Source organism: Aegilops tauschii, chromosome 6, assembly GCF_002575655.3.
Source record: "Aegilops tauschii subsp. strangulata cultivar AL8/78 chromosome 6, Aet v6.0, whole genome shotgun sequence".
Lineage (NCBI taxonomy): Eukaryota > Viridiplantae > Streptophyta > Magnoliopsida > Poales > Poaceae > Aegilops > Aegilops tauschii.
The window spans coordinates 296,888,683-296,900,324 of NC_053040.3; the positions used below are offsets into that span (position 1 = coordinate 296,888,683).

Genomic DNA, 11,642 nt, shown 5'->3' on the forward strand with positions numbered 1-11,642 from the left:
TACTGGTGCAATTGCCTTGGCAAAGGAATCCAGATTTCACAAGAGAACCAAGCACATCAAGAGACACTTCAATTCCATCCAGGATTTAGTCCAGGTGGGAGACATAGAAATTTGCAAGATACATACGGATCTGAATGTTGCAGACCCGTTGACTAAGCCTCTTCCACGAGCAAAACATGATCATCACCAAGGCTCCATGGGTGTTAGAATCATTACTGTGTAATCTAGATTATTGACTCTAGTGCAAGTGGGAGACTGAAGGAAATATGCCCTAGAGGCAATAATAAAGTTATTATTTATTTCCTTATATCATGATAAATGTTTATTATTCATGCTAGAATTGTATTAACCGGAAACATAATACTTGTGTGAATACATAGACAAACAGAGTGTGACTAGTATGCCTCTACTTGACTAGCTCGTTGATCAAAGATGGTTATGTTTCCTAGCCATAGACATGAGTTGTCATTTGATTAACGGGATCACATCATTAAGAGAATGATGTGATTGACTTGACCCATTCTGTTAGCTTAGCACTCGATCGTTTAGTATGTTGCTACTGCTTTCTTCATGACTTATACATGTTCCTATGACTATGAGATTATGCAACTCCCGTTTATCGGAGGAACACTTTGTGTGCTACCAAACGTCACAACGTAACTGGGTGATTATAAAGGTGCTCTACAGGTGTCTCCGAAGGTACTTGTTGGGTTGGCGTATTTCGAGATTAGGATTTGTCACTCCGATTGTCGGAGAGGTATCTCTGGGCCCACTCGGTAATGCACATCACTATAAGCCTTGCAAGCATTGCAACTAATGAGTTAGTTGCGGGATGATGTATTACTGAACGAGTAAAGAGACTTGCCGGTAACGAGATTGAACTAGGTATTGAGATACCGACGATTGAATCTCGGGCAAGTAACATACGATGACAAAGGGAACAACGTATGTTGTTATGCGGTCTGACCGATAAAGATCTTCGTAGAATATGTGGGAGCCAATATGAGCATCCAGGTTCCGCTATTGGTTATTGACCGGAGACGTGTCTCGGTCATGTCTACATAGTTCTCGAACCCGTAGGGTTCGCACGCTTAAAGTTTCGATGACGGTTATACTATGGGTTTATGAGTTTTGATGTACCGAAGGTTGTTCGGAGTCCCGGATGTGATCACGAACATGATGAGGAGTCTCGAAATGGCCGAGACATGAAGATTGATATATTGGAAGCCTATATTTGGATATCGGAAGTGTTCTGGATGAAATCGGGATTTTACGGGAGTACCGGAGGGGTTACCGGAACCCCCCGGAGGTTAGTGGGCCTCATGGGCCCAATTGGTGAAAGAGGAGAGGCGGCCAAGGGGCAGCCGCGTGCTCCTTCCCCCCCCCCAAGTCCGAATTGGACAAGGAGGGGGGCGGCGCCCCCCTTTCCTTCCCCCTCTCTCTCCTTCCCTCTCCACTCCTAATCCAACAAGGAAAAGGGAGGGAGTCCTACTCCCGATGGGAGTAGGACTCCTCCTGGCGCGCCCCTCCTGGCCGGCCGCCTCTTCCCCTTGCTCCTTTATATACGGGGGCAGGGGGCACCCCAGAGACACAACAATTGATCTGTTGATTTTTTAGCCGTGTGCGGTGCCCCCCTCCACCATAGTCCACCTCGATAATACTGTAGCGGTGCTTAGGCGAAGCCCTGCGTCGGTAGAACATCATCATCGTCACCACGCCGTCGTGCTGACGAAACTCTCCCTCAACACTTGGCTGGATCGGAGTTCGAGGGACATCATCGGACTGAACGTGTGCTGAACTCGGAGGCGCCGTGCGTTCGGTATCTGATCGGTCGGATCGTGAAGACGTACGACTACATCAACCGCGTTGTGCTAACGCTTCCGCTTTCGGTCTACGAGGGTACGTGGACAACACTCTCCCCTCTCGTTGCTATGCATCACCATGATCTTGCGTGTGCGTAGGAAATTTTTTGAAATTACTACGTTCCCTAACATTTATTTGGGCGGGCAGACTAAACATTTTCATTTGATAATATGTTGAATGCAAATCAATGTACAATTGGGCAGCCAGCCGGCCACGCCAGCACATATGGGTCGGCGCGTTGGGCGCACTGCCGACCCAAATGCAAAACTGGGCGGACGCCGGGCGGGCGGCCGACCCAGACGGATAAAAAGCGGACAAATGCGCCGTCCCGTTTGGGTCGGCCCGTTGGAGTTGCTCTTATCTAAGTTTTTAGATAAAAAAAATATTTTGTTAGTTTTTTAATTGTTTATTAGATACTTACCACATGTGTCACATGGTGAATGTCCGTTATTTAATGGCAATTGCTCACCTGGCCAAAATATTCTCCACTGTCGCGTCGGGCCCACCTATCAGCGTAAAGGCGTCCTCGCCCACCTGTCAGCTGCTAAACGCCGAAATTTGAGTACGTGCCCACTGCTGTGGCTGTGAGTAGTACCGGAGATTGAGGAGAAGGAAAGGCACGAGGCCGTCCGTCGGTGGCGGCGTCGCAATCATCCTGCACGCCCCCACTCCACGCCACGCCACACCGTCACCGCACCAACCCGAGAAAGAACAACAGTGGAGGACACCGGCAGCATCAGCAACACGCTCGCTCTCCACCCCGACAAACCCAAGCAAAGCAACCCCAAACCCAAAGCCAAGCACAAGCGCGAGCTAATCTCGCTCCAGGTTCCACTCTCCACCACGATTCCTCGATTATCTCCCTTCTTCTCCAAGCTTCTAGTCCCCTCCCGGTCTCGCGCCCTCGACCCCGCACCAACCAGCCCAAGCTCGGGCCCCTCGGTGGTGGTTACTACCACTAGTGCCGGTCGGTGGTGGGATGCCCGCCGCTGCGACGGTGGCCGCCGCCCGCAACCGTTTCCTCCCGCCGCCGACTTTCGTCTCGCCAGTCGCAACCCGGTGGTGCCGCCGCTGACATCGTCTGCCTCCACCCCCGCACCGCGCGATGGACCCCACCTCACGCCCCGCCGTCGTCATCGACAACGGCACCGGGTACGCATCTCTGTCCTTCACGCTCACCAGATCTGTGCGCGGAAATGCGCGTGGGTTGAACGCACGATGCTGATCCAAGTAACCGTGGCTGGCAGCTACACCAAGATGGGGTTCGCCGGGAACGTGGAGCCCTGCTTCATCACCCCCACCGCCGTCGCCGTCAACGAGTCCTTCTCCGACCAGACGAGGGCCACCGCCAAGGGGAACTGGCTGGCGCAGCACAGCGCGGGCGTCATGGCCGATCTCGACTTCCTCATAGGGGAGGAGGCTTTAGCCCGGTCCCGTTCCAGCAGCACATACAGCTTGAGCTACCCCATTCGCAACGGCCAGGTGGGTACCGACTAAACTGCAGTGCTGAATGTTGATGTTTTGGCACCGTCATGTGCGTGTGTTCATGTGTGATCTTCGTCAATTTGGGCTAAAAATTAACTGTTCAGGTTGACAACTGGGACACCATGGAGAAGTTCTGGCAGCAATGCATTTTCAATTACCTCAGGTGTGACCCAGAAGATCACTATTTCCTGCTGACCGAGAGCCCACTGACTCCTCCAGAAACCCGGGAGTACACTGGGGAGATCATGTTTGAGACGTTCAATGTGCCTGGTCTGTACATAGCGGTTCAACCCGTCCTTGCCCTAGCCGCAGGATACACAACAACCAAGGTTAGTCGTCAGAGTTTACTCTTGTGGTTATCGGGCTTATGATTTTCCGAGCCTCTACTCTGAAACTGGCCATTTCAGTATAGTTTTACTGCTTTATTGCACATTTCCGACTAGCAAGATTTACAATGGTTCCCTTTTTGATTACCTCGTTTGTTCTGTTCTGTCAATTTAGAATACTCTAGGTTATGCTATGTGATCTCTTGTGTTGGACATTAACCATGTATCGTGTCCTGGGGAAGACTGATACCACTAAGACTTCCTTTCATATTGGATTTGTTACGAGTAACTGCATGGCAAATGCTATTAAGTATTAAGTGGTGCTTCCAGTGTCACTAGTCCCAAATTTCAGCTACTATAGTTTAGTATTGAGCATCTGAAAACTAATTATCTTCTGCTCATGCCTTGTTCGAAGTTACAAACAGATACTTAAACCAGGATATGTACCTTGATGGAATTGTAGGTTATATGCTGCCACAAGGTCCACAATCACAAAATTACAAAATGTAGTGTTAAACTCACTAGTGTGGGGCATGTGAGCCATTGGATCTTCCCGATTGGACGGCTCGCACTGGAAGGACTTAAATCTGTGACAACATGGTAGTGTTAATACCACTGAATCTGGTAATCTGATTGTCCATGCCCCAGGGGTTTCGGTGGGTCTGATCGGTACACTATCCTCCTCTTGCATTGCGTCAGATGGCAGTCGAGAAACGAGTTAAGCAATTCTCACATGATCCGAATCTTCTGTGGCCATGGGCTACTGCTGCAGAGAACCGTAGAGGCCACATGAATCAACGGTAGCGTGCAGCCTTCCCCTCTAGAAATTTAGGAAATGTTTCAAAAAGATCTCTTAGATATCAAAAAGGAATTTTAACAAATTCAACAAGGTATTGCCACATGAGATAGAGAACATGTTTTCTCTACTAAGAAAGAGATGGAGAAATAGGAAGTAGTATACAACCAATATAAAAAAATCGGGAGCACCCACTGTTACAAACTTGAATTATGAGGCAATTAAACACCCTGCATGTGCAATAAACAAGAGTTTGTATTTTTGCATGGATTTTCTATTTTTTGGTGGTCTAAAAAATCATTATTTCTTAGTCAGCCACCTTGCACGCTAAGCCTGGTGTTGCACAAAAGTGTGTACATCTGCTTATTTTGCACATAATTTATAAAATGTGCATCTAGGAGAGGTTGCAATCCTAGCTTTCCAGGCTTGCTCCACAACGAGCCGCCTCACCTGGGAGTAGGCCACCGCCCATTGACCCGCCGCTGCCACCCACCACCCCCGCCAGCGGTGCCCAGGAGCATTGCGACGCTCTCCCTCCGCTGATTCTGCTCCTCCCCTGGATCCACCCCTCTGCTTGTGCTCCTCCCTTGCTGTTCTCCTATGCTGCTGTGATCCTCCTATGGATCAACTCAATTTTATTGTATATTGTACTGTAATATATAGTATATACTACATACTAGGTATTATTAGTGGAGTACTGTAAGCTGAGTACTGCAATACCATGTCGACTAGTCCAGCAGTAGTGTAGACTAGTCACGATCGATTAGTCTATGAGTCTCAACCTCGGCTCGACTCCTCGACTCGTAATTCTTGGATGCTTTTTTGTTGGTGTATATTATAAACGCGTGAAGGAAATATATTTACGAGAACCAAGTGAGAACTCCGTAGGAAAATTTCACCACACTATAATTTAAGAAGTTGATACATACAAAGTGAAAAATCGACCAAATTAGAGGTCTGCTACGCAGCCAGATATGGTATCCTTCATTCTTTTCACGCACATTCTGCGTGTTATTGATATAGAAAGGGACTATAACATTTGAAAAAGCAAAATGGATCCCAGGTTACATGGAGCCCTTTCTTGAAAAAATCGAAAATATTATTTTGAGACTACAAAAAACCCTGAAATCTTTTGTACATGTACTTATAGATATGCAGTATTTGTGTACATATGTTCATCAATGTATCTTTCATCTGTGGTGTCATAAATAAGATAAATATGTTGATCAAAATGAAGTTAACTTTTGCTGTTTTTGGAGACACATTATTCTGTGTGCCCTATAAATCAACATATAATTTTACAGATATGTTGAGAACATCTATATGTAATGTTAGAAAGAAATTGGAAATTTTTTAGACTTATAAACATCTTTTTAGATTAAAAAAAAAATACTGAGTTGCTCGATAGCCTAACTGTTGCTCCTTTGTCTTATTACACCAGTTAGTTGGTGGGTTTCCTTCGGAGTAAGATGTTATTGATGTTCACTGTACCGTCATTAATAGATGTTGAGAACCCGGCAGATTAACTCATTGATGCCCTCCTGGTTCTGCACTACTCCTTGCGGTAGAAGATGTCCATCTGTGGAGTTGACTGCTAGGCTAGCTGCTACTGAGCAATTAAGTTCGAGTTGGAATCAGAAGAGGATCGAATGGACTGATCTAGTTGGATGGGGATTACTTAAGGCATTAAAGACAATTTGTTAGTGTTCTGCTAGTCATGCACCTCGATTTGGATTTAGGATCGAGAAACATTGGGAGCCTGCTTTATACTCCCTCCGTTCCGAATTACTTGTCTCGGATTTGTCTAGATACAGATGTATCTAGACTCATTTTAGTGCTAGATACATCCGTATTTAGACAAATCTAAGACAAGTAATTCGGAACAGAGGGAGTAGTAAGTAATAACAGTCTCACAACAGCAGTCCTTCATGCACTTTGTTTTTATCATATTTTCCGTCAACATATGTTATCCGTTTTGCTTTCAGATTCCCGAACTTCCAGTAAGGTAGAGAATACACCTATCCCCAACTAAACCTGCATCCATATTATGTCTGTATAAACATGGTCCAGTGCATGCTTTCGCTGAAATGACAGTGCTTGCTACCATTTCTACTACCCTACTTTCCTTGGGTCTGGCATGTTGAGTGCGCTAGAATCCAACACAATTTGGTTATTGAGCTTGCCAACATTGACTTGAAATGTTAAACATGATGTACTCGTATTTGCTCCACATGGTCATGTGTTAGCTGCGTGTACTGACATTAGCTTACTACTAGATGTTTGCAAATCCCCTCCCTCTCCCTTCCATCCAGTGTGGTGTAATCTAACACATAGGAATCATTCATTCCTGATTCACAGAATATTTGCATATTTTGTTCCTCCATCCACTTTTGCAGTTTGTGCTACATTCTTGAATCTTTACTATTGATTTCTTACTTCCCCTGTTAAGCTATCATCAGACTGGATATTTATTGTGGAACTTCATGCTGTGCTTTCAGTGTGAAATGACAGGTGTTGTGGTTGATGTGGGTGACGGAGCTACCCACATTGTTCCTGTTGCTGATGGGTATGTCATTGGGAACAGTATCAGTTCTATCCCACTTACAGGCAAGGATGTTACCCAGTTTATTCAGCAACTTATGAAGGTAGTTTCCACAGTCAGAAGATAGTACTTAACCTTTTATTTTATTATCATCAGCAGGAAGTGATAAAATAGTTCTGAATAATGTTCTCAGTCATGCGCATTGAAACAAGGGTTAATTTGATAAATGCCATTCGAATTCTGGCGATTCCGAGAAACGCCACTGCAATTTCCAAACTTTGAAAAATGCCATTTCCAGTGGCATTTTTCAAAGTCTGCAGTGGCGTTTTTCAAAGTTTGCAAAATTTGCAGTGGCATTTTTCAAAGTTTGGAAATTGTGTTTCTCTAAATCGCCAGAATTCGAGTGGCATTTTATCCAAGACAGACTGAAACTCATCTTTATCCTCATCTTGTGACTAAGGAAAGCAGATCACCTATAGGAAGGACATACATAATTTTCTTATTTAGCTTCAAATAGTCATATAGAGTACTCCCTCCGTTCCTAACTATAAGTCTTTTTTAGAGATTTCAATATGGACTACATACGGAGCAAAATGAGTGAATCTGCACTCTAAACTATGTCTATATACATTTGTATTTAGTCCATATTAAATACTTGTATTTAGGAACGGAGGGAGTAATATACTGAATGAACACACTGTACTAAGTTATCGAACTTCCAATTCTTGAATGCAGGAAAGAGGTGAACACATTCCACCTGAAGAATCTTTTGATGTAGCAAGGAGGGCGAAGGAAATGTACTGCTATACATGTTCGGACATTGTGAAGGTATTAAGTACATTAGGCATTTATTATGCTGCTTGTAGCTGTTGAACATCGATAGACTATCTGTTATTCCATTTTCCAGAAAATTTTAGGTCTTTGTAGAAAAGAAGTTTCCTCTTTTGTTCTCAGCTGAAGGTTTTTGTAAGCAACACAGTTAGCAACCTGTGGTAGTACAGCAGATAGCACTCAAGCTTATGTATTGGCATATTAACACCTTGCTGGCACAGACTTAACTGTGTACACCCCTGCTCTTAAGATGTTTTGTTGAATATTTTTCCTCTAACATTTTCTGCCACTGTTGATTCTTAAATTGTTATTATCTTTTTTTCTAGTCTGCTCTAAATAATTTTTTGGGCAAGAAGCAATCCAAAAAGAACAATAATCATATTACATCTTCCTGTTTGTTTCAGGAATTTAATAAGCATGACAGGGAGCCCTCAAAGTACATAAAACGCTTGACTGGCATCAAACCAAAAACGGGTGCTCCGTACACCTGTGACATTGGATACGAGCGCTTCCTGGGCCCTGAGGTTAGTACACTGATGTGTTCTGTAGTTACTTCTGTGGTGTCATGTCTTATTTAGGCTTGTCTTTTACCATATCTATAAAACTGGCGTCACGTGGACGCCTCATCAGCAAAAACCACTTTGAAGTAAATGAGCCTGTTTCATAAGTTCAGGATTTGTTTTGGATCGCTTGAAAGTTTTAGCACCATTAGTGAACATGGGGCAAAGTTCAGGGTATTTTACACTTATAACAATAGTAAAATGGTAAACTTGATATCATGGATAGAAAAATGCAGTTTTATTTGATTTGTAGCCCTTTCTAGTTTCAATGTAACTGTTGCAGACAATATATTCGGGAGGATTTTGAAACTTATTTGTGACATGTTTCAATTTCAATGCTTGTTTTAGATCAATTTTAATATCTGTAGATTCAGGAGGATTTTGAAACTTCTTTGTGATTTGTTTCAATTTCAAAGCTCGTTTTAGTTCAATCTTCTCAGAGTGCTGCATAATATCTGTAGATATTCTTCCACCCCGAGATTTACAACAATGACTTCACCACTCCTTTGCAAGATGTTATAGACAAGTGCATCCAATCATCCCCAATTGACACAAGGAGGGCTCTTTATAAGGTTTGTACATCAAAACCTTGTTTTCTCTGACATTACAGTATTTTGAGTGTGCCTTCAATGTCACAGAATATTGTCTTGTCTGGGGGTTCAACTATGTTTAAGGATTTCCACAGAAGATTACAGCGGGACCTGAAAAAGATTGTGGATGTACGGGTCCGTGCATCTAATGCTCGACTTGGTGGAGATGCGAAGGTATAAACTTTCCTTGTTTGCTCTTTTCCTCTTTCTGGCAGCAGAAAGCAATGGCTTTCTTGTAGGTTCGGAACTTGAAAATTCAGCTAAATTTATTGGTTTCAGGCTCAACCCGTGGAAGTAAACGTGGTTAGCCATCCAATTCAAAGATATGCGGTTTGGTTTGGCGGATCGGTGCTTGCTTCTACAGCAGAATTCTACGAGGTATTCAAACTTTGTCTCCGTACAGTAGTAAGAAAACTCATATCACCTGAAATTTGTTAGTGTGGTTAGAGTTTTGCTTCAGTCCCTGTAAGAAAAAGATCACTTCAAAATGGTACTTTCGTGCCGAAGTTATTACGCGATTAGATAGAACAACAACAACAACAACAACAACAACAAAGCCTTTAGTCCCAAACAAGTTGGGGTAGGCTAGAGCTGAAACCCATAAGATCGCGCAACCAACTCATGGTTCTGGTACATGAATAGCTAGCTTCCACGCACCCCTGTCCATGGCTAGTTCTTTGGTGATACTCCAAACCTCCAGTCCTTCAGATCTCTTTACGGACTCCTCCATGTCAAGTTCGGTCTACCCCTATCCCTCTCGACATTTTTAGCACGCCTTAGCCGTCCGCTATGCACTGGAGGCCTGTGCTGAATATGCCCAAACCATCTGAGACGATGTTGGACAAGCTTCTCTTCAATCGTTGATAGAAAATCAACTCAATTGCATTGGGAGCTAGGTCCATAGTAGAAACTCCAGTGTCCAACAGCAAACACCTGTCTCCATCTACGTCCTCCGAAAATACTTCCTCCGTCAGTTTCGTAGGATAGCGTTGTTTGAGGAAGTGACAACTCCTGGAGGCACTGTGAACCTGATCCATGATATTGTGCCATGCCCCATCTGGAACGGAACTAAGGCAAATCTGTGCAAATCAAACACATACATGAACTCCCCAGTAAATCCAAACCAAATCTGCAACCTGTAGCAGCCCCAAATCTTGCCTAAACACATGAATTACGTATCGTTCTGCGTGCACCCACCGGTGTCTACTCGATGTGGCCAGCATGTATGCACGGGCAGCAAGAGAACCACTGGCAATTGGCTTTTGAGAGGGCTAGCCACAATTAGATAGATTATAGTACCCTTGCAATTAAAAGGGGTAAATTTTAATCTCGACCAACGATCTGAGCTATGCATCAATCAAAAGTTGTAACTTGTCTAAGGGTTATAGGTTGGAGCAAGTAGTTTTGAAAATGGACTCCAAAGCCTAAGTATTATAGTGAAGCATCTTTACTGTGATTTGTTTTGACTTGCATTTTCAGTATCTGATCTAAGCTAACTGTCATATTTCTATCTCCAACAGGCTTGCCACACAAAAGCAGAGTATGAAGAGTACGGTGCAAGCATCTGCCGATCAAATCCTGTTTTCAAAGGGATGTATTGAAATTTTCGTATGAAGACTAGGAGGCATCACAGATAGCATCTCCATGCAATCAGCCTCAGCCTAGCTAGCAGTAGCAGGCTGGCAGCATGGTAAATGGTAAAACTGACACCGGAGGCAAGCTCTCTGTAGCGTTTGTTTGTACACAACCAGCGTGCACATAGAGATAAACAAAACATTTCGTTAATACATCTTCTGTATACTAGTACACATCTGTAGAATGGGGCCGGTAGTGCAGCAAACAGGAGAACTTGTGGCCGGATGGCGCTGGCGGCACCTGAGCGGCACATGCTTTAGCTGTTGTATATCTGTAGTACCACTCAGTGTGGCCGTAAACGGAACAGTTTTTTGTGGGTGAGCTGGTATGGCTCCTCGTATTTTCCCGTGAAGTCGGTGCCACCGATTTTCTGGATAGTGGAAGATTTCAGTTGACATCGTGATCATGATGCATTTATTATTATCTACTCTATCTATAAAAGAAAGAAGGTAATCATGATGATTCTCCCTGGCAACAACATAGCCAGTCTGCGTACACCCGTCGATCGATCTTAATTAGCTGCGTGCGGTCACCCAGATGGGCATCTTCACCGTTTAGTTAGATTGAGTCGCCGAGTGCGGATGCAAATCAGTTGATGCGGACCCGTAAATTTGCTCCCGCATTTATCCGTGAACAAGGGATCAGTCCGTGGAAACTTTGCTCCAGCATCCGTCTGTGAACAGGGGATAAGTCTGGATGTGGGACCGGGCATACAAACATGTCAGTAAAGAAAGGCAATTTAAAATCATGGTACTCCCTCTATTAATTTGTTAAGTAGCTTTAGACAACTGAAATTAAACTGTTTTAGGTGTTGTTTTAAATGTCTAAAACGTCTTACAAAAGTGAACGGAGGGAATATATGTCTGCCAGTAAAGGCAATTTAAAATTTAAATAAAATGTGATCCATAGATCGCCGGATCACAAGCCTGATCATAATAAAAAAAAGATGCAAGTATGTTTAAGTTTTTACATGCTCGATCACAAAAAAATTCAGTCCGGCAGTTTGTGCCAAAA

At 44.0% G+C, this 11,642-nt stretch overlaps 1 protein-coding gene across 2 annotated transcripts; it reads left to right on the top strand.

Moving 5' to 3' along the window:
- Positions 1-2,451: 2,451 nt before the first annotated feature.
- Positions 2,452-11,090, top strand: LOC109783949 (actin-related protein 3). Of its 2 annotated transcripts, none has more exons than XM_020342523.3 (10): positions 2,452-3,015; positions 3,111-3,345; positions 3,453-3,677; positions 6,969-7,115; positions 7,748-7,840; positions 8,248-8,367; positions 8,865-8,975; positions 9,042-9,167; positions 9,273-9,371; positions 10,514-11,090. In XM_020342523.3, exons 1-10 carry the CDS (start codon positions 2,969-2,971, stop codon positions 10,592-10,594), a joined length of 1,284 nt encoding a protein of 427 aa, XP_020198112.1. In that variant the 5' UTR covers positions 2,452-2,968; the 3' UTR covers positions 10,595-11,090. The 2 variants fall into 2 exon arrangements, with proteins under 2 accessions (XP_020198112.1, XP_020198113.1); XM_020342524.4 differs by having other exon boundaries at positions 2,679-3,015; positions 6,982-7,077.
- Positions 11,091-11,642: the final 552 nt, after the last annotated feature.

Bases quoted from the DNA above. Each gene is read 5' to 3' on its own strand.
- LOC109783949 (XM_020342523.3), top strand. From the start codon at position 2,969: ATGGACCCCACCTCACGCCCCGCCGTCGTCATCGACAACGGCACCGG. The intron at 3,016-3,110 runs GTACGCATCTCT...CGTGGCTGGCAG, and splicing joins GTCATCGACAACGGCACCGG to CTACACCAAGATGGGGTTCG. The intron at 7,841-8,247 runs GTATTAAGTACA...TGTTTGTTTCAG, and splicing joins CATGTTCGGACATTGTGAAG to GAATTTAATAAGCATGACAG.